Raw genomic sequence first — 23,164 nt, 5'->3', positions numbered from 1 at the left:
TCTGCTCTCCTGCAGCCGTGCAGCCGTGCCACCGTGTCACCCAGAGCACTGGGCGGAGCTCTTCACATATAGTCAATAACATCGTATTGCCCACACATGAGTAGTGAGCAAGCCAATCAGGGCCAGGTGAGAATCCTGGCCATGGGAATCTTCACTTGCTCCACAATTTGGAAAAGCAAAAAGATTCTTTCTAGTCTCAATAGGGAGAAAGCAGAAAGTGCCACAGAGTCAAATTAGTTTAGCCTTTCATAATGAGTTGGCTGAAATTACTAGAGATAATTTTAACTACTTTTCCTTCCATACCATAGAAACAATATGGGCTCAATTTAGAAAGAAGAGTTGACAGAAAAATAAAATACAAACTATCTGTAGTACTATTACCCAGAGATAGCCACCACTGGCATTCATTTTGACCAACCTCATTTCACACTTACGTTGTTTCAATTAATATATTTGACTTTAAATAAAAATTACATGTATGTGTTTTTTATTATAAAATCCTTTTCTTTTAAATTTTAGTAACTCTCACAATGCCTGCCTCATAGCAGGTACCAAATACATAATTCAGGACATATTATATCATTTTTATTGTTTTCTGACTTTTAAATTCCTATTGATTTCACTGATGACTGCTGTCTTCCAAATACAAACTGAAAAAACTCTGAAAACACACCTAAAGAAAGTTCCTCTTCTAACACTTCAGTTTTATTTATTACATCAAGTAACCAAATTGAAATCTATAAAAATCAATCAAAAATACAAGAATTACTCCTTACTATGCACAAGGCATATCTTCTAAACAGGAACCATTTTTCTCTATGTTAACATCAAAAACGTAGTTGATATGAGGAACTGATTGCACTGAATCTAAATTAAATTTTAAGCATCATTTAAATTGATTTAATTCAAATAAAATTCGCCGGTCACTAGTGACTAATAAACTGAGCTCTCATGACTCATATTCAGGAAATGTTTAGCTACATATTGAAAACTTTAAATTAAGTAAGAACAGTGTTACTCAAATTCCTTCAGGTAGCAGGGTAGCTAGAACTCAGCACTTTTTGCACACCACCTAAATACTGATTAGGCTTCAAAATTATTAAATAAATAAGTTTTTGCAAACAGACCCCTTCTTACTAGATTTTATATATACCTGAGAAAAATTATGGGTGGGGATGGGAGAGAATGCTCCATTATTAGATGTTAGTAGCAGGACTCCATTCAGACTCTATCTCCAAAGAACAGTTTGAGAAGCTCTAAACTAGAGAGCAATAACAGCCACATTTGCATGTGCGATTTAAATTAGATCCTTTAATGCCTTTTTAACATTTAAAAATGCCAGCAGTGCCTAATCACCTCCTCAGTCATCAGCCATCTGATTTGCTCTTGTCTTCTGCCTTTAGAAAACAGATTTGGTTCCATGGAATAGTAATCTGAGGTCACCAGAGCCCTACGGGTAATAGAGCTCCTGTACTGACACACCACAGTCTTGCTTTCTGATTTCATCTAGTTAGGCTGGCATGGAACTGGAGCTACCATTTAAAATGCCACTTGCCTCCACCTTCACCCTGATTTTCCTAACTTCTCAAATACTGACCTTTGTTTTCCTGAACTCTGTGGGGAAAATGGAAGTTCCTCACCTGCCCCTAAACTGCTTGATGACGTAACTGGCCTGCTGCTGGCTACAGCTTCCACACCCGTAAGCAGTGAGCTGTTACTCACTGAGTCACTATATAAGAGCACTGGGCAGAGGCAGAGACAGGTGGATTACAGACCTGCAGACTGCTGGATGCAGACATGATTCTTGTGGGTGACAAACCGCAGGGAAAATAAAGCCGAACGTTCCATTTTCATCTCTCAGTCCCATTGAATCCATAGTGACCTTGCCCAAGGCTGAAACCTTCAGGCAAGACAGGCTACCACCCACGAAGACTGCTGTGTAATCAGTTTGGTTTGGTGATTATTTCTGTCTCCTCCCCCACCCCACCCAAAGTGCAAGGGTGAGGTATTCTTACTCTGTTTCTTTTCAATGAGCAACACACACAGTGCTGGGCAAAGAACTCTTACAAATATCCGACCTGTTTTTAACTGGGTCATTCACATCCGTGACATTTCTGGGGCTCATTCGATGCTCCTCCCTTGTGAATAATGTCTTCAAACAAAGCATCAGTGCTCTTTACCTTACAAAACTTCCCTTACACCTTGTTTGCTTCCCAGTTTATTTTCAGCTCTTAACAAGGCCCTCAAAGGAGAGACTCAGCTCACAACGTGAGCAAGCCAAGCACTCAACTACAGAGGCAGCAAAAAGGGAAACAAACCAGAAGGTGCGACTCTTTTAAGAAAGAATATTCAGCTTGGGAAAACTTAGAACTAATCTTTCTTTCTTCCTTTGTCTCTTTTTCTCTCTCAAAATACGCTAAAATATATTTACCTACCTACTTCCCTGTTTTATGGTGTATATTTTCATGATGAGTCAGTCTGTATATATTTTTCACTTTTACAAATTTAATGTGCCACAAAAGTCTTAAAAAGAAGTCTCTGAAAAATATATTTCTGTAGTCAAATTATTGACCCATTTTTATAATACAGAGGAGACTCAAAAAAAAGAAAAACAAGAAATCACATCTGTCATCTTACCATACGCAGGGGAAAACGTGATATAGTCCAGGTGACATGTGTTATAGGCTTCAATTCTAACATCTTTCCAGATACCCTGAGTGGGAAAGGATGGCCCCCAGTCCCAACTAAAGGAACACTGCTCCTGTAATTTCAAAGGGAAAAAAAGACAAATTGATTGCCATGAAATTTAAACATTATGAAAAACCTTCTTTTAAAATACTATATAAGTGTAGATTAGTTTGCTAGGGCTGTGTCTTGCCAGTGGGTTTCAGCTCTGGGCAAGTTCACTATGGATCTAATGTGACCGAAGAAATGACAGTAGAATGTTCGTGGGGTGAAAGGGTTTATACCCAGCTTTATTCACACGGTGGCAGGTCAATCACTAGAATCCCACCCACTCAGAGCGAGTCTGCATGCAGCAAGCCAGTCTCAGACTCTGGGCCCCTCTGGCCCCACAGCTGTCTCAGTCTCTGTCCTTGGCACTATCACCACTCCAGTCTCTGCTCTCCTGCAGCCTTTCAGCTGTGCCACCATGTTGCCCAGAGCACTGGGCAGAGAGAGTCCTTTATATAGTCAATAACGATGTATTGCCCACACATGTGTAGTGAGCTAGCCAACCAGGGCCAGGTAAGAATCCTGGCCACAGGAACCTTCACTTTATCCACAGGCTGCCATAACAAAATGCCACAGATCGGGTGGCTTAAACAGCAGAAATGTCTGTTCTCACAGTATGGAAGCTGCAAAGTCCAAGATCAAGGTGTCCAGCTTGGTTTCTTCTAAAGCCTGTCTCCCTGGCTGCAGGAGGCCCCCTCTCACTCTGCCCTCACGTGGCCTTCTGTGCACACCCATGTGTCCCTAGTGTCTTTCTCTGTTATCCAAATTTCCTCTTCTTGTAAGGACTTCATTCACACCAGACTAGGGACCACCCTAATGGTCTCATTTTAACTTAATCACCTCTTTGAAGACCTTATCTCCAAATAGGGTTACATTTTGAGCTACCAAAGATTAGAACTTCAACACACAAATCTGTGGGTATGGGGCCATACAATTAATCCACAACAGTGTGTGTGTGTGTGTGTGTGTGTGTGTGTGTGCGGTGTGAACTCAAAATATCTCTGAACCTACTATTGTATTTAAAAAATGGCCCACACTGACTTGCTACTGGTATTAGTGCCCAAGTATAATCCCCTCCCCTTCAGTATGGGTTAAACCTAGTGAATCACTTCTAACCAACAGAATACAGCAGAGGTGATATCACTTCCAAAAGTAAGTTATAAAAGGCTGCACCTTCCATTTTGGGAACCCTCTCCTGCTTCCTCTTGGCCAAGGGGGAAGATGCCTGCCATGCTGTGAGGCAGCTCTGTGGGGAAGCTCACATGAATGAGCTTGGAAGCTGCCTGGAGGCTCGCGCATCACCATGAGTGAACGTAAGTCAAGCCTTAAGATGACTGTGGCCCTTGGTCCACAGCTTGACTGTGACTCAACCTTGAGCCACAGGCACCCAGTTAAGCCACAGTCAGGTTCCTGTCTGACAGAAACTGTGAGAATAAATGTTGCTTTAAGCTGGTAAGTTTTGGAGTAAGTCGTTACCCAGCAATAGATAACTAATACAATAACTAATATATCAATCTACTCAACATAGTTAAATTTGGCAGCAATGTTCTAAGAACATAAAATCTAGTTATATACATTTATTCTTCAAAAGTCTATTACACTGAAGCAACACAATTATTACTTAAACTTCTCCAAAATATCTCTGAACCTACTATTGTATTTAAAAGTAATAACTACATTGTATTCAAATGTAATAACTATAAAGAATGAGAAAACAAACATATTGAAAGATAAAGATATTTATAAACAGGTTTAGAAACCTCCAGCTAGACTTGCCAACCCCTATTTCCTCCAGTATGAATTCAGAAGTCCTTGTTTTTGAACTGGCAAACCAAAACAGTTCAAAATTAAGACACTGACACAGGTGCCAGGGCAAACATATTATTCAATCTTTTTCAGCCTGGTTACCTGTCTCTCCCTTCAGACACTCTATTTCCATATTACAAAGGTTCAAATTCAAAAGCAGGAAATGGTTCCCTTAAAATAAATCCCTTTTCAAGAAGAACTTTTCTAATTTCCTTTTCTTTAAAGAAGAAAATTATTTTCAAAACATAGTTAATTTAAATGAGTTGAAGCTGTAAGTTCAACTTCTAAAAAGGAACAAACACCAGAGGAAGAACTAAGATCTTTCTAATGGAGCATTTATAGAGTAGAGCCTGAGGATTTGGCCAAACTTCTTTAAGTGTTATTTCTTAAAGTCTACATTTATCTAAACCAGAAAGAAATTAGTTTCCATTACAGACAAAAACAAAAAATTAAAACCACTGCTTAGTATCTGCATGTGTCTAAATTCACCAGTTACATATCAGATTCCCGTGTTTGGAATGAAAACCATCTTGGGAATATTCACTAGAAAACTTTTAAGTTCATATATGTTATCCTTTTATTAGGGATAGGGAGAAAGAGACAAATATATTCAATCTCTTATAAGACAGACTGTTTTCTCCAACAAGGGCTACAAATGCAACCTCTCCAAGTAAGTTTTCACTTATTCAAAAAATATTTGTGAAGTGACTTCTATGTTACAGGCTAGAAGTACATCACATATAGGGACTTTTACATGGAGAACTTGAAGGGTGACTATCACTTGTGTAGTGTATTTAAAGAAGGAAATGAAAGCATCCCTTTCAGAAGAAACATGTACAAAGGCCTCAAGGTGCAAAGAAATCTGATGCCTTCCAGGATATGTAAACAGAACAATGGGAGAGGTGGGAAGAAGACTGGAAAAGTGGACATGGGCCAGACAGAGCTAAGAGCATTAGACTTTAGCCTAATGGCAATAAGAAACTGTTGAAGAGTTTTAACATGAAGGTGAGTGCTGTGGTGATTTTTGTCTGAAAAGAACATTCTGGCTGTTTCATGGAAAACTAATTGGAGGAAGTCAAGGGAGGCTGTAGGGATACCACGTAAGTGGCCAGGGCAATATTTCATGCAAGAAGTTATGACAGACTGAACTCAAGCATGGAAGCAGAAATGGAGCCTGGGCAGCTTGAAGAACTATTGAAGAGGTAAGATCCACTTCATTAATAGGACTTCATATTTGACTGGAGGAAGGAAAAAAGAGAAAGGGAGGTGTCAAAAATAACTCTTGGGTGTCTGACTTGAGAACCACTGTGGACAGTGTTCCATTCAGTGAGACAGGGAGCCCTGAAAGAGGGTTTTGGTCCCACATGTGGTATTGGCCACCGTGAGCTTTAGGTTTCTGTGAATCAACCAGGTGAGGATGACAGGCAATCGAGTATGAAGTCTGGAACTGAAGAGAGTTCTAAACTGACGATACAATATTAGGAGTCATTAGAAATTCAATCCGTTATTGAAGAAGTATTAAAAAAAAGAGATAGCCTAGAGAGGGTATGAGAGGAGAAAAATGTCCATAACAGACAGAGGCCTGAAAAATGGAACTTAAGAGGAGCAGGTTCATCTGGACGAAAAGACTCAGAAGGAACTCTGAGAGACAGGTGGGAAACAAGGAGGATGGTGCAAAATATTGCTAAAAGAGTATCTGAAGCAATGGATCCCAATCCAAGGTGGACTGAGAAGGAAGCAGAGACTACAGGGGACATATTGAGGCAATAACACAAATTTGGGTACATTTAACCAAACTGGAGGAGGTGTAATTTTGACCTTAGTACTTATATTAAGGAAACTTAAGTCCATCCAATCTAAACAGAGCCACTTAACTTAAATAATTGGAATTTATCAACGGAGGTTTTAGTAAGTGCTGAAAAGTACTTATTATCTTCACAATGAAACCAATGATTACTTGTGTTGTTAAAACTAAATGCCAATTCCTCAAAAAATTAAAAATAGAATTACCATACAACCCAGTTGTCCCACTTCTGGATATATACCCATAAGAATTGAAAGTAGGGTCTCAAATATTTGTACCTTCATACATAGCAGCATTATTCACAACAGCCAAAAGATGGAAGCAACCCACATGTCCATCAACAGTGAATGATTAAACAAAAATGTGGTATGTATATAAAATGGAATATCACCCAGCCTTAAAAGGAAGGAAATTCTGACTTATATTACAACATGTATGAACTGTGAGAACATTACGCTAAATGAAATAAGCCTGTCAAACACTGTATGATTCCACTTATATAAGGGATCTAGAAGTGTCAAACTCATAGAAAGAATGGTGGTTGTCAGGAGCTAGGAGATGGGGAAATGGGGAGATATTTTTTAATGGGTGTAGAGTTTCAGTTTTACAAGATAAAAAGTTTGGGAGACTGGTTTCACAACAGCGTGAATACAGTTAATACAACTGAACTCTACACTTGAAAATGGCTAAAATGGCAAATTCTGTGATATATGTGAAAATATTTTATATAAAAAACTCAATGTCACATAGAATATTAAGTCGACCATGTATTAGAATAAATCAGAATCATCTAGAGTGAAATCAGATGCAAGAGAAACAATCACCTTGCAGATTTTATTATCTTTTTATTAGATTTTATGAGAACCTAGCAGTAAAATATAAGAACATATCAGCAAATATATTAACATTTGCAGAAGGCACCCCAGTAACAAGAATCACTAATAAATAAGAACCTTATAATCTGGTGAAAAACCAAATGACCTAAATGTTAAAAAGTAATTTGTAAAGTTACATCATCAGGCTCCTGTTTTTCTTCCTTTCCTGACTTTCCTGAAGTTCTGAAGTGAGCTTCAGTGAGGAAACCTAGAAAGATTCTCTACAAAAATTCGTATCTTCTGGTTCTTCCCTCAAGTTTTCAAATCCCACAAAGGGGGCAGGAAAGCCCTCGAGTCTTCAAACAAGCACTTCATATGCCAGCACATCCCACCCTCAAAGCTAAAGCCCTACCCATTTTTGGAGACCATTACCTTTCGAATAAAGTTGACATGGCATTCGCCCTTCTGTACACGTGGAGGGCAGTTTGGGGGCACCTCGTACTCAGTGTGAGCTTTGCTCTGCTGGGCCGCATACAAGACCGGTGACTGGAAACTCAGCTCAACGGAGTTCACATCCCTGACCACGCTGGTAATATCAAAGCTCTGAATTAAAAGGAAAGAACAGACATGGCCTCATGTGCAAAATTTTAGATACAGGCAAAAATATGAAAACTAGACTGGAGATCCTTAGGTTTATTTAGCCTTTTTGCGTAAGGAAACACTTCTTGGAAATAGTATCACTTAATTGCTCGCTCTTAGTTGTAACTGAGCACATTCTCCTACCCAAATGTAGATTTCTAGGTTTCCCCTACTATTTTCACAGACAGAAGATGGTCCTAGGTAAGTAGATCAAGCAGAAAGTATCTTTAGCCGTGGAATGTCTACTCTGGCTATTTACATATAAAGCCTTAGACTGCCCAGGATTTCCTAGACGCCTCTTGACAATCTGATTCTTGGGTATGAATAACATGTTTTCTAAGTCATAAGTTATTTTTGTTTTGAAACGTCTACCCTTGAAAGGGAAGTAGATCAGGAGATGATCTTGTAATTATCCCAGAAAGGAAGGAACATTTTCTTTTAAAATATTTTGCCAATTGTCATTTCCCATGAAACTCTGGGTCACCAAATAAAAGCGACAGGAATAGCATTTGTTGAATAGCTCCCATGTGCCGAGAACTGTGTCACTCATTTTATATAATTACATAGCTTATTAAATCCCCACAGTAACTCCACAGAGTCTATAGTGTTTCCATCATTCTGCAAACATGAAGAGAGACAGTGCTTACCCAGGGCTGCAGAGAGCATGCCTGCCTGCGCAGCAACTGTACGCCTTTCTCTACTCACAGTAACAATGGACACAAACACATGGAAGTGGGGTTTTTTTTAACCTGATGTCATAATATACTTACGTATCTTTTGAACATGTTGTCTGTTTTCCCAATAGTAACATTATTGAACAGGACTTTTGCAACTGTATCAACACCCTCAAAAATCAAATTTACTTTTTTCCATTTGCTAAAAAAAGAAAAGATTTTTAAAACAAGACATGTAAAACATTAATGTAGATAAGTCTTTTTATTAGGAACTGATAAATATTAAAAGAATAAGAAAACATGAAATAAATATAATATATATTAATAAATAAAGAATAAATCTTTCACAGAAAATAAACATTTTTAAAAGGCAGTTTCCAGTAAAATTTTCAGGCACAGTGGTTTAACACACTTTTTTATGTTGAGTGATCCAGCTTATCTTTCTTCATAATATTTCAATCACCATAAAATCATGGGCACACTTACAATTTCCAAATGCACTGACTTTTTTCTAGAACTTCAGGAAGTTCTTATGAGAACCACATTAAATAACAGATACAAAACGCTGTCACAAACTTTTACCTTTACTGACACTACATCAGGGAACAACATTAGCCAGCTAACAAGTACCTGTGAGTGAATGTTATGTGCCCAGCACTCTGCTAAGCCTTACTGGGAATTAAAACACTCTGAATTTAAGGAATCTGCAATCTGATTGACATTCAAGCCAAAAACACAAGAAACAAAAGAATAGTTCTCCATCTCTTCTACTTTGTAGTTTAGCCTTATTGGACAGACAACAAGAGCTATCAGGATTCATGTCATAAGGAAAAACTTCAAGAAGGAAACAAGAACTTACAGGATAATAGGCTTTGATAATTGTTTTTGGCTTGAATGTCAATCAGATTGCAGATTCCTTAAATTCAGAGTGTTTTAATTCCCTGTAAGGCTTAGCAGAGTGCTGGGCACATAACATTCACTCACAGATACTTGTTAGCTGGCTAATGTGTTCCCTGATGTAGTGTCAGTAAAGGTAATAGTTTGTGACAGCGTTTTGTATCTGTTATTTAATGTGGTTCTCATAAGAACTTCCTGAAGTTCTAGAAAAAAGTCAGTGCATTTGGAAATTGTAAGTGTTTTTTAAATGTGGTATCTCCATACAATAAAAAACTATTTGATAATTTTAAAAAATGAAATACTGGCAAATGTGACAACATGGATGAAATTTGAAAAATTAGCTAAGTGAAAGGAGCCAGTCACAGGGACTACATACTGTATGATTCCATTTCTATGTGAGTCCCAGAAGAGACAAATCCATAGAGATAGGAAATACATCAGTGGTTGCCTAGCTCTGCGACAGGGATGCAGAGGGCAAGATATTGAGAGTGGAGAAACACTACGAATGGGTATGGATTTCTTTTAGGGATGAGAAATATGCTATAAAAGTGATCATAGTGATGGTTACACAACTCTGTGAATACACTAAAAGCCACTTTAAGTGTGTGAATTGTATGGTGTGTGAATTATGTCTCCATAGAGCTGCAACTTGTGTTTAATGAGTAGAAATGCCTAGGCGGAGGGTAGGCTCCCCCTCCCCCAGAGGGAGAACAAACACCAAAGTGCTACCAGCATCATGGAGCGCTGACAGCATCGGTCACACTGGCGGGCAGAGGTCTGACTGATTCGGGTCAGGAGTGGGTGGCAGTGCTAAGGGGAGAGAGCTAGGCAGTTAGCAGGGCGGGGCGGGGCGGGGCGGGGCAGAGGACAAAGAGTGGTACAGGGATGGGCAACATTCAGCAGCATTTTTACAGACAAGCAGAGAAGATTGAACTTGATTTGCCAACCAAAAAGGTAGACACGGTTGCTCCTGAGTAAGAATGTCACAGTAAAATCAGTATTTTGGGAAGATGAGCCAAGTGTTTCTACATACAAAAGACTGGAGAATAAAAAGACAAGGCAAGAAATTTAGTTAGGCAGATTCGCTAATTCCAGGCACTCACCAATAAAGGACCAGGTAAAGTTGAAAACCTGGAAATGAGGAGGAAGGGTCCGGATCAAAAGGAATGACAGGCAGAAATAACAGGACTCAGAAACTGAACACAGGGAAAGGAAGAAAAGGTGTGCAAGAAGACACCTAATCCAGACATTTCAAGTATGTTCTGGTATTAAGAGCCTGGAGTGAAGGAGCACCAGGACACTCAGCACCATATTCTTCCTGGCTTCTTTTCTCATTCAAGGCACTGGTCATAAAAAAGGGACAGAAGAATTTTTTTTTAACAATAATGGCAACAGATAAAATTGGGTTACATTCTGCTACATGGAACATTACTGAAAACTATACCATGCTTTTCCTCTTGGCCTTAACATGACAAAAGGCCAATGCCATGGTCTCAATGGCTGTAATACCACACCAAACAAATGGTGTATCTCTGATCCTACTTCACCAGTTATAAATATATACACGCTATTGATACTGGGGCACTGGGAGAAGGAAATGCAATTAAAACAATGGACTAAGTCTAGGTGATTACATTATAACCACTGGAAAAAAGTGACTGAACAAGACCTAATTTGTGACCAATGATCTATGACATCATCCTCATATATAAGTCAAAAGATAAATCATATATTCACTTTTAGAGTACAGAGCTTAAGTCTGACAACTCCCTGTTATGCAACCTAAGCAAACAAAACATTATTGCAGAGACAGAAACAGAAAAAAAGCTCAAATGATAAACAAGTAAGTATATAGACACTAATATATATCTGTATACTTACCTAATGTCTATATATATGCATACATACCTAATGTCAAAGGGGATTTTAAATTTCTTCCTATAGGTCCAGTTATCCAAGGAAATCCATCTGTAGTTAAGGTCATTAAATCTGTAGTATGGATCCTGTTGATAAAAATTATGATAGATAATTAAATATGCAAAAACTTAAAAATTAAACAAACATGAAATAAATTATTAATGATAGCTATTCATCACCTAAGAATTAATGAATTCTAGTATAAGCATTTCATCTGCCACCACATCCCACCCTCAAAGCTAAAGCCCCACCCATTTAAGAGACCACTACCACTCAAAGTAGATAATGGCATTTACATACTAAAAGTACTAAAATATGTTTTAAGAAAAAGTCCAACAGAGCACCTGAAATGAAAGGGCTCTGAGATGTAGATAATGCAGTTACACAAGCAAAGGACATGGGTGGAGATTAAGATTGGCTTCCCCTGCAAGAATCCAACACAGAACCTCCAAGATACTGGCGGAGGATGCAGGACAGAAAGACAGACAGACTGCCTCATCCAGGGCCCTCACTGCACTGACAGCTGCCACTATCTCAGCTGGCCTCAAGGCGGAATGCTTCTCAGCTCCCAAAGGGCTGTGCCACGCCCACTCCTTGGGTTCACTTGGCATTTCCAAAGCCATTTTTCACTCAGCTTTACACAGTGAGCACAGAAAGGATCCGTGCAGAGAAAACGGAGGCGGCACAGAAACCATCAGACTTCAGGAACTCAGGCTGTCCATGTTATCCCAGACCAAGTCAGCAATCGGCAGCCCACGGGCCGAATGCAGCTAGCGGCCTGTTCCCGCTTGGTCAGCGAACTAAGAAGGGACATGTATCAATAAATAAAGTCTTACTGGAGCACAGCCATGCCCCTCCCTTTACACATTATACTTTGCCCTTTACTGAAAAGGGTTGCCAACCTCCACCGTAAAAGCCCAGCCTGCTGTGTACTCACGGGTGCTGTTTCATCAGAGTGTCCATCCCCAAGTCCTCCCAGTCACAACCCTTATGTCTTGCTTAGCCTACCCATTTCCCACCCTTTACTTCCCAGACAGGGGCTCCCAGTCAGCCAGAAGGCAGAATGGAAAGTCCTAAGTGAAGCTTTTTGGATCCCCTGGTTGTGCACAGCAGCAGGGCTATACAGAGCTCAAGAGGGCTTCTCCCCTCGGACGGGCCGGGGGCCAAGGGTGATTTGCTTAGAGACTGCAACTCCAGAGGGAGAAAGAAAAGCCAACTGTGTCTAAGTTCCACAGCAGTAAGGGCTGGATGACCACGTTAGCCTGGTGATGGCCAGTGGGCCACCTGCTCAGAGCACAAATCTATAAGAGGCACTACATCACTAGGTGTGTATCACAATGGGAAGGAAGCTATCTTCCAGAAACCACTTCTGACTGGAAGAAATATTTTGACAAGCTACTAAGGGAGGGAATAGTTCATGACATTTAATAACAACAGATAACAAACTGACTTTTAAGGTCTAACTAACAGTGAGGTTTTATTCTGCTGAACAGGGTGCGCCAGGCCCAGACAACTTGCTTCTTTTTCTGCTCTTCCCACCAAACAGAACTCAGCCTCTCCAATGAATAAACACAGAATAAATACTTAAGGACCCACGTTTGAAGAGACACGAATAACTGGTGTGCCCATGTGTTTGCACCCAGCCTTATTTATAACTCTACACCATAGACTTACTCTAGTGCAGTTAAAAATACCATGAGAAGGAAGGTGTGAAGGCTAACGCAGTTGCGACATGCCACTCTGTTAAGCCTTAGGGCTGCCTGATGATCATCTGGCTCCCAGGGCTCCAGTACCCTGCCTGTCTCCCTGAGACTTAAAGGAAGCTGCATGTTGAGTTCAGGAGGGCAAGCTTCTGAGAGGATTTTTCTAGCCAAACAGTATTTGGATGTTAAATTTTCCCTTACTTGAAAGAAGCCATAATGAGAAGCCTACACTGATTCCAACTACATGATGCTCTGGAAAAGGCAAAACGATGGAGACGGTTAAAGGATCAGTGGTTGCCAGGGATGCGGGAGGAGAGGATGAACCAGCAGAGAAAACAAGATTTTTAGAGCATGAAACTACTCAAAATATATGTCATTGTACATTTGTCAAACGCATATAAGTACACCACCAAGAGTGAACACTATGTAAACTGTAGATCTGGGGTGATTATGATGCATCCATGTGGGTTCCTTGATGGGAAGAGAAGCAGCACTCTGCTGGGGATGTTGATCATGAGCACCTGCACGTGTGTGGGAACATAAGAGAATTATCTGTACTTTCTAATCAATTTTGCTGTGAATCTAAAATTGCTCCCCAAAATAGTCTACTAAAAAAGTTTCTCTTACTAAGGGAAAATATCTTACTCTTCATAAAGTAAAAGTTGCAGAGGCTTAGCTTACATTTCTACTAACCATTCCAAATGCTAAGCAACCAACTTAATTCAGTTCTCGATTGGTCTGACCCCCTTTGCCAATATTAAAATCATGACTCCTGTTTAAAGCAAAGAGCAGCTCAGCAGCTGTCTGAGAGCAAGGACCCATGCAAATCGCTGAGTTGCTAAGCAAACCCATGAACCCTAAAAACAGTAACAGTATCTATTATTTGTTGACCCTATATATACCAGCCTCCAAGACAGGCACTCATACAATCTTCAATACAAGTATGTGCAGTAAATGTCATTTTATACAGGAAGAAACTAAAACTCCAAAATATGAAGCTACTTTCTGACCTGATAAGGCAGGTATTACCATCACTCCCATCTACTAATGGAGTCCAAGGCTCAAAGCCAACTGGCTAATAAGTGGCAGAGCACTGACTCAGACCCAGGAAATTTGGCCCTAGAGTCTATATATTACCTAGAGTCTAATATTACCTAATATTGCCATCAGTGTCACAAAGGCCATTAATAGTTACAATGTCAAGTGCTACCTACGGAGTAGAAGAGATAAACATGTTATGTGGGGCCTGAGCTAATTATTTTTAATTGATATTTACCATATTTACTGTATATCAACAAACTATGTGTCATCACATGATGCAAATGGCAATTATCAGTCTCATTTTCTCTGTAAGCTTCTGCACATCATCTATTTTACCTGCCTATCTGTATTAGCCTCCTTACCCAGGTGTAGTTTTCCACTCCCCAGTTCTGGTTCAGTCCAATTTGATCCTATTGCAGAAACAATTGCTTCAAATGCAGTTAAGGAAAAAAGGACGTCTTTGTAATTGTTTCATTTACAGATATTGTTTTCCTGGACACACAGGCAAAAAAATAAAGTGTAGGAAGACATTTATTTGAAAACAAGCAAAATTAAACAATATACTAAGATACACAGATATTTGATAAAACCTTTATTTGTAAAAAGAGAATAATAATTCAGGATAGTGGTTACCGTGGGGGAGGCAGGCAATGGGGTGGGCGGACAAGGTGCCTGCAGTGGCACCGGGCATGCGCAGGCCCATAAGCTAGACCCTAATGGCATGGGTATTCATTTAATTACTGATCTTAAAAATCACAAACACACATGTGCATGTAATTTTCCATGTATTGAGTACTATATAATAAAAACAGAAAAAATATATTAATGGGAAGGTAAGCTACTCTAAATTTCACAGGGGCGGTTACGTGTTCCATTCTGAAGAAGCTATGCTCTCCCAGGCTCGGTCTCTTCATATGAGCTTCAGCTACGATTCTTCCGTCAGAGGGGCACATAGGAACGAGATCTCAAGCTCCTGAGTCAGTCAGAACATTTTTGGTTGGCCTTAATACCTATTTTGCGAAAATCCTGAAGCTTAGTCAATACTGCTTCCCATCCAATACAGCTTTAGGTGAAAAGGGGTTTGTTTAAGGAAACTCATTATCTGACCAAAGAAGATTTAAAAGGAGAAACGAGACAGTTTTCTTCACCCACTCGTAAGGGCCAGACTAGAACTCATTAAAGATTACGATAAATGCCTGGAGAGAGATTCTGGACTGATGTGAAGGGTCAGAGGAAGAGATCCCCTTGCTCAGGGAATGAGACTGGGCAGCGGAAGCAGGGACACACAGCCCTGCGTCTGAGGTGAAGCTAGGAGGTGAGTGGAGCTAGCAGGTAAAGCAGCAGTGGGGGCAATCTTTCTCTCACCGGTTTGAGTCCCAGCTCAACCCAAATACCTGTGGTACTTTGTAAAGCTCACTGAATACCTCTATGCTTGCATTTTCTAAGTTCTAGAATGGAGATAATAATAGTACCTCCCGGGATCAGTACGAAATTTGCAGCCGGTAATGTATGGAAAGTGCTTAGAAATGGCATATAGTGAGCACTGGATAAATGACAGCTAGGATTACAGTTATGTGTACCGATCTGAAGTTATTCCTAAAATACATTAAGTTAAAGAAAAAAGTCAGTATCAAACAATATACATAGAATGCTGTCATTTCTGGGGAGAAAAGATAATTACATACATAGACATGTATCACAAGATGTATGAATACTTACAAGAAACTGATTAACAGTGGTTGTCTCTATGCAAGGGATGGGACAGCAAGAAGACAGGGATAGAAGGAAGACTTGCTTTTCATTATATATCCTACTTTTAAATTTTTTCATCATTTACATCCTTTATCCATTTCTAAGTCATTAAAATTAACTGACCTCTTTCTTAAAAAGAAAGCAATAAGTGAGGCTGCTAACAGTGTAAATGATTAGAAGGAAATGGTTATAAGATGTAGGATGGAAAACCTAAGTGTTCATCAATAGCTGAATGGATAAAGAGGTGGTACATAATACAAAATGGAATATGATTCAGCCATAAAAATAAAAGAAATCCTGCCATTTGCAACAACATGGATGGACCTAGAGGGTATCATGCTCAGTGAAATAAGCCAGGCAGAGAAAGATAAATACCATATGATTTCACTTGTTTGTGGAATATAAAAACAAAGCGAAACAGAAGGAACAAAACAGCAGTATACTCAGACATGGAGGAGTGACTAGTGGTTGCCAAGGGGGCAGAGCTGAGGTGAATGGGGGGAGGAGGAGGGAGATGAAGGGGCACAATAATTCACAATTACAATATCAGTTGGTAACAGGGACAGTAGTACAGCATGGAGAACATAGTCAGTGACTCTCTAACATCTTTCTACATTGATGGCTAATAACTGCACTAGAGGAGGTGAGGATTTGATAATGTGGGTAACTGCTGAACCACTGTGTTGTACATCTGAAACCAATATAAGATTGTATAACAATGATACTTTAATAAAAATTAAAAAACAAAAGACGTAGGCTGGAACTGCAAGATCCAGCAACTAAGAACAAACATGAAAAGTAAAAACAAATGCAAAAATGGCATTAAAATTCCAGGCCTCATTCACTGAGAAACTGTTGGTGCTTTTATTAGAAATAGATAATATAAGAGAAACTAAGGATTGGGAAGACTGAAAGAAGCATTTGCATTGAGTCTCAAAATGCCATGAAGACATTCAGGTAAAAAAGTGGAGCAAAATTTCCCGCTACAACTCGGGACAAGGTAGCAGTTAGAGATAAAGGTATCTGAACAATTCTGGCACAGGGGTGATGACTAAAACTAAGAGTTTTCCATGAGGCCAAAAATAGAGAAGTGATGGGTCAATTGACCCTCAGGAAATGCTTCCATTTATTGACAATTTTAGTAAATAAGATGCTTTTGGTGGTATATTTTAAACAACAGTATATTGCATTATTATCACTGTTTTCACTGGACATCTTTAAATTAAAGCAACAATTGTTCCCTTTGCTTACTATTTATTCTTCTTGTAAAAAAGCAGTGAGGAATGTGAAAAATAGATGTGCATTGAACACTTGCCCCATCGTTTATCAGATGCACAGTCTTAGACCATAATTTCTCTAAGCTTCAGTCAATGTGAATAATTACACCCACTCCCAGGGCATTTGTTGGAATTTTATGAACAAGCATACCTGGCAGGGCCAAGGACAGTACATTATACATAGAAGACACCAAACAAACATTACTTGAAGATAATTTCATAGAGTAGGTTAACACTCACATGTGGCAAGGACCAGCCAGCCCTCACCTAAGGATTCAACCCTCAGATGATCCTTTGATTCTCAGTGTCAGGCCATGAGAAGCAAATCCTTCTATACCACACCCCATGTCATATCAAAAAGGAAGCATATGTCCAGTCTAAAAATCAGGATTTTTAAAAGATTTCTTTTTTTAAAAAATGAGGGCTTGGAGACAGGTAAGATTCCTCAAGGGAGGAACAACCTAAGACAGGCACAGTCGCAGGGGGGCCATCAGGTGAGAAATTGGGGATCAACAGAGGTGAGGCTTAGAACTTCACCCCCCGTTTTGAGAGAAATCTTCTGCATCCGTGGATGTTTTGTTGCCCTTGTCTAGCTTGGATTAATACTTAGTCTATAGGCACAGACCTGATCATCTACACTTGCCCTCTTACAGCACTAAATTATGCTTTCTATCTTTATCTTGCATCTACCTACCACTTCAGCATTTTACTTTAAAAAAAAAGGGAGAAATGTGGGATTCACATATAAATCAAGTATAAAAAATCAAATGAATAATCATACCTGACTTGATTGTTTATAGTTCATGATGCGTGATCAAAACCGAAAGTTTCTGTGATGACTGCCCTTGCACTGCTCACCATGTAAGAACTTATTCACTATGTAAGAACTTGTTCACCATGTAAGAACTTGTTCATTATGCTTCAGAAGATTGGAGACTGTTGAGAATTAGGCTTGAGGTTGATTAATGATTGTGCATTGAGTCCCCTATACAGAATTTTATTGTTGTTAACAACCATTTGATCAATAAATAAGAGATACCCTCTCAAAAAAAATTTAAATTTAATTTAATTTAAAAAAAATAATAAATAAATAAATAAATTTTTTAAAAATGAGGGCTTAAACCTCATGGCTCTCTCTTCCTAAAAGTTGAGTGACATTATTAATTGATGACCATTTCTGTTCAAATTTAAACTTCAAATACAGAGTCCTTAGCTACTGTATGTCCTTAATGTCACACATTGTTTAAGCAGTCAAACTTTTAGAAGACAACAGATCTTTAAATGGTTCCTTTTCTAAAAGCTTTTGAGATCATTTCACATCATGAAACAATCAAAGTAAGGTCAAACATTCCATTCTTAAGTCCTCAGTATAAGGTTAGTATAGCAATCAGAAAAAGTACCTTCTATTTTAGAATAAATTAATGTTTAGACATTTTGAACCATAAACCTGGGACTTCTTCCTCTGAAACTCATCAAAAATATTCATATGGGCGATGCTGGCATTGTGGTTAGAGATCCACACTGACATGTTGTGATGAAATGATATGATGTCTAGGATTGCTTCAAAATAAAGGATGGCAAGGAAGGTGGGGGAAGAAACACAATTAGCCCTGAATTGATAACTGTTCAAGCCAGGTGATGGGTAAATGAGAGTTTCTTTTGCTACTCTATTTTTTTATTTGTCTGAAATTCACCATAATAAAAAGTTTAGAAGTATATTCACATGACAACTGAATATTCTTGGCTACTTAAAGAGTACTAAAATATACATTTATCCACACTCATGTATATGTTTCATTGGAATGTATTTATGTGTGATAACCTGCAGATTAGGGCCTCCATGGACAGACTCATGGCTCCTTGGACAAAATAATTAAGACTAACTTGTTAGTCTCATGTATAGCTACTATGATATAATCTTATAGTTTATACTTCATAAATTTACACATCTAAAAAAGAGCCTTTTCTGACCACTCGTCCCAATTACATGTGAAGAATATAAGGTCATAATAAAATTTAGAGGAAAAAGTACTATGCATTTGGTGCCTACCATTTTTTAGTATATGTGTACTTTAAATATTCAAATATTTATAATTTGTATTTTCTTATTTTTAAGTACAGATTTTGAGTAAGAACACATCTTTATGATGGACTATACAGTCATTAAAAATTATTCTAGATCTACATTTATAGATACTTGTAGGTAAAGATAGGTGTTCACCATATATTTTAAACGAAGAAGTAGATTACAAAACTGTCTCAGGAATTGATTTCATTTGTATGTTACTGCATTTGTTTGCATATTTTAGAAAAATCTGTAAAAATAAACAGGAAAAATTTAACAGTAGTTACCTCTGCTTTATAGTTTGTTTTTTTTCTTCTTCCTTGTAGTGTATATTTTCCTACATCAATTTTTTTGTACAATAAGCATAAATATTTATCATTCCTTTTAAAAGAATTTTAAGAGGGAATTAGAAAATTGTATCAGTAGATGAGAATTTTGTACACGCTAAAGGTACTGTTTTTTTATTAGTGGACAAAGGGGAAAATTGTTCAAATCATGGGATATAAAAAACTGATTAACCATTTTTAAAAACTCATATGAATCAAAAATTTAAACATATACAAAAGAAAACTATAAAAGATACCAAAAGGGGGAAATATATGTAGATATTTAACTGGGAAAGGGGAAATTACTTTCATAGCATAATACTAAAACAGAAACTATTATAAAAGGAAAAAACCTTACAATATTACATATAAAACTTAAAACATTTTTGTGACATAACACACCACTAACAAATCTAACAAATGGAAAGTTTTGAACATATATAACAAGTAAAGGGGTCTAACAAATTCGTATTTTAAAAGGTGGAGGCCAATAGAAAAATAAAAAACATGAATAAGTAACCCCAAACTGTTGCCAGGCAGCTGTGTCTGAGGAGGGCTCTCTCTCTATGTACCAGGTGAGAACCTTAACTTGGATGGGGAGGGTTCTTGAATTTGAACAAGATGCTCCAGTAGGCTGGAAGAGTACACATAAGGAAGGAAGTCATTAAAGTAAGAGTAGCAGGGAATGGCAGCTGCCTTGCAGGCAGCAGAGAGCAAGGAAGCTGAAGTAGAACAGAGAGAGTGAAGACTTGTGCTGAGTCTAGAAAACAGTGAAATAACGAAGTTAACAAAGACACTTACCACTGGAAGAGCACAGAGACAAAATGCAGCAAGTTGAGCAGTGAGAACTTTTTATTTAAGGCAAAAAGTACACACTCAAAGAAACGGGAGTGTGGGCAGCCTCAGAGAGGACGTGTACGTAAGGGCTTAGGATTCTGTCTTTTAAGGCTTTCAAGAATGGGGCTAAGGAGGGTAGCGGGGGTTGTTGGGCGCAGGCTTGACACTTGGTCTCATGATGTCTCTCTCTGATGAGAGACATTACATTACTATCCACAGTCAGTCCTCTAGATATTCTGTAAGATAAACTTAACACAAGGAATTTATTGATCCGGTTCCTCTCCAAGATAGTGGGCTCTCTCAAGCACTGGAAACACATCAGTTAAGACTGCTTGCCCTGTTTTAAGATAGGTTGTTGGCTGATTAGCAAAGAATATGTTAGGAATCTAACTTCTCAACTTTCTGCTTTTAAAATGGAATTCTAGCCTTAAGATGGAGTCGTTCCTCTTCTTACCATACTGTTCATATCTCAGCATTTTTCATCATAGGCAGGAAAAGTTAACATGATGCTTGTCCCATGTCCCTGCCCTACCTCAAAATCACCAATAAACATAATAAACATATAAAAGGTGTTCAACCTCACTAGAAAGTAAATTTTTGTTTTTGTTTTTTAAAAAAATATCCAAATCCAGCACTTAAAATGAGCACTCTGATAAAATGACGATAGGAGTGTAAAACTGGTACAACTTTTACAGAGAACAACTTTAAAGTACACATTAAAAGATAAAAAAGTACATACCCTGCAGTAAGTGACTCATTATAAATGATGGCAAACATACAGTGGTATAAAAAGAGCCATTCAAGATAGTTTGTAAAAATGAACAAAATAACAGTAGACACACAGACACTGAGGTGGTTACCATGGGGGAGGAGTTGGGGTGGGTGGGCAGGGAAAGTGAGAGCGATAAAGAGGCACAAAAATTCTCAGTCATAACATAAGTTGGTCACAGGGTTAGTGCACAGCATGGAGAATATAGCCAATGATTCTCTAACATCTTCCTGTGTTGACAAATAGTAACTGCACTAGTGGGGGTGAGGATTTAATACTATAGATAACTGTTGAACCACTGCACTGTATACTTGAAACCAGTAAAAGATTGTATATCACACAATGGAATATTATTCAGCCATAAAAAAAGAAATCCTGCCATTTGTGACAACATGGATGGACCAAGAGGGTATTATGCTAAGTGAAATAAGCCAGATAAAGACTAATACCATATGAGTTCACTTATTTGTGGACTCTAAAACAAAACAAAACAAAGTGAACAGAACAGCAGTAGACCCACAGACACTGAGAAGTGACAGGCAATTACCATGTAGGTTGAGGTGTGTGTGTGTGTGTGTGTGTGTGTGTGTGTGTGTGTGTGTGTGTCTGTGAGGGGGATAAAGAGGCACAAAAACCTGCATTGGGGATGGAAATCTGTCATGGGGATGGAAATGCAGCATGGAGAATATAGCCAATGATTCTGTAATATCTTTCTATGTTTATAGATAGTAACTGTGCTAGTTGAGGTGAGGATCTAATAATGTGTGTAACTGTTGAATCACTGTGCTGTGTATTTGAAACCAATATAATATTATATATCAACAATACTTGAATAAAAAGTACACTTAAAAAAAGATTGTATATCAATGATACTTCAACAACAACAAAAAAGATGGTTTGTAGAAATGTTTGCTGCATGTAAAACAAAATATTTAGTACAAAAAAGTTGTTAAACTGTAAATTTAAATGATTATCATAAATGTATATACATAGAAAAATTCTGAATGGATATATTTTTTTACTTTTAATAGCAGTTACCTCGGAAGCTAGGTTCCTAGTTTTCTTCTTCTTACTTCTCTATATTTCCTAATTTGGGTGCACTGAGAAATCTTTTATTTAAAAAAGGTTTTCAAAATTATACCCCTGAGGAATTGCATAGGAAAGCTAAGAACATTCCTTACAGGAGTCCCCTTATCTAAACACTTGGTACATCATATGGTTATTAATCAGGTTTCCTGCCTCACTAGAATGTGAGTCCTCGCAAAATAGGAACTGAGTCTTACTCATTCCTTTTTTTATTTCTAATGCCTATTTTAGTGTGTGATATGGTAGTAAGCTGAATGGATGAATGATAACCTTTAGCAAGGAGCCCCAAAGTCGCCCCAAGCACTGAATTTGGATTCTATATTCTATATATAGATTCTATATAGGCCAGTCACTTGTGGAACACCCAAGGCTGGCCAGAGCCTCTCAGTAAATACAAATTCCATTTAACCAACTGCCCAAATGGAAAAATCCTGAAGTTTTCACTGACTCCTTTTTCCCTCACACCTATGTGTTCTCCCCATTTCACTGCTCTGAGATCATCTCACAGGTCCCCTGCACCGGTTCCCTGCCTGCTCACCATGCTTTCTTCTGATGCACTGCAGTCTTCATACAACAGCCAAAAGAACCTTCTAAAGGGCAAATCTAATCATGCCACTGAAAGCTCAAAACCCTCAATGGTTTCCCATCACATGTAGAATAAAACCCAAAGTGTTCCCAGGCCTTACAAGCCCTGCATGATCTGTCCTAGATGGCTACTTTGAACCTACACCTCCCTGCCTCCCCACTGGCTCACAGGGCTCCAGCCACAGGCGCCTGCCTACTATTTCTAGAACTTGTCAAGCATGTTCCAACCTCTCCCTTCCCCACTCTCACCTTTTTTTCCTCTTTGCTAGGAATGCCCTTCTTAAAACTTACCTTATCAAAAAGATCTCTGCTTAAAAGTCACTTTATCACCGTGTAGCACAGAGAAGGCAAACAGTGAATCTGTGGCATCTGACTACACTGATGGACAGTGACTGCATTAGGGTATGGGTGAGGACTTGGTAATATGGGTAAATGTAG

The 23,164-nt window shown here is 38.6% G+C and overlaps 1 protein-coding gene across 1 annotated transcript in view; it reads right to left on the bottom strand.

The window, feature by feature from the left end:
* MANBA (mannosidase beta) overlaps positions 1 to 23,164 on the bottom strand; it is a 152,858-nt gene that overhangs the window by 126,261 nt on the left and 3,433 nt on the right. Inside the window, exons 2-5 of the mRNA XM_037020209.2 lie at positions 11,277 to 11,371; positions 8,568 to 8,673; positions 7,591 to 7,761; positions 2,638 to 2,761 (exon numbers count right to left, since the gene is read on the bottom strand). Coding sequence (XP_036876104.2) covers positions 2,638 to 2,761; positions 7,591 to 7,761; positions 8,568 to 8,673; positions 11,277 to 11,371 — 496 coding nt within the window. The remainder of the gene's footprint in view (positions 1 to 2,637; positions 2,762 to 7,590; positions 7,762 to 8,567; positions 8,674 to 11,276; positions 11,372 to 23,164) is intronic.

The sequence above is a fragment of the Manis javanica genome, chromosome 5 (assembly GCF_040802235.1).
Source record: "Manis javanica isolate MJ-LG chromosome 5, MJ_LKY, whole genome shotgun sequence".
NCBI classification, from domain to species: Eukaryota; Metazoa; Chordata; class Mammalia; order Pholidota; family Manidae; genus Manis; species Manis javanica.
This window is presented reverse-complemented; position numbering and strand designations above follow the sequence as displayed.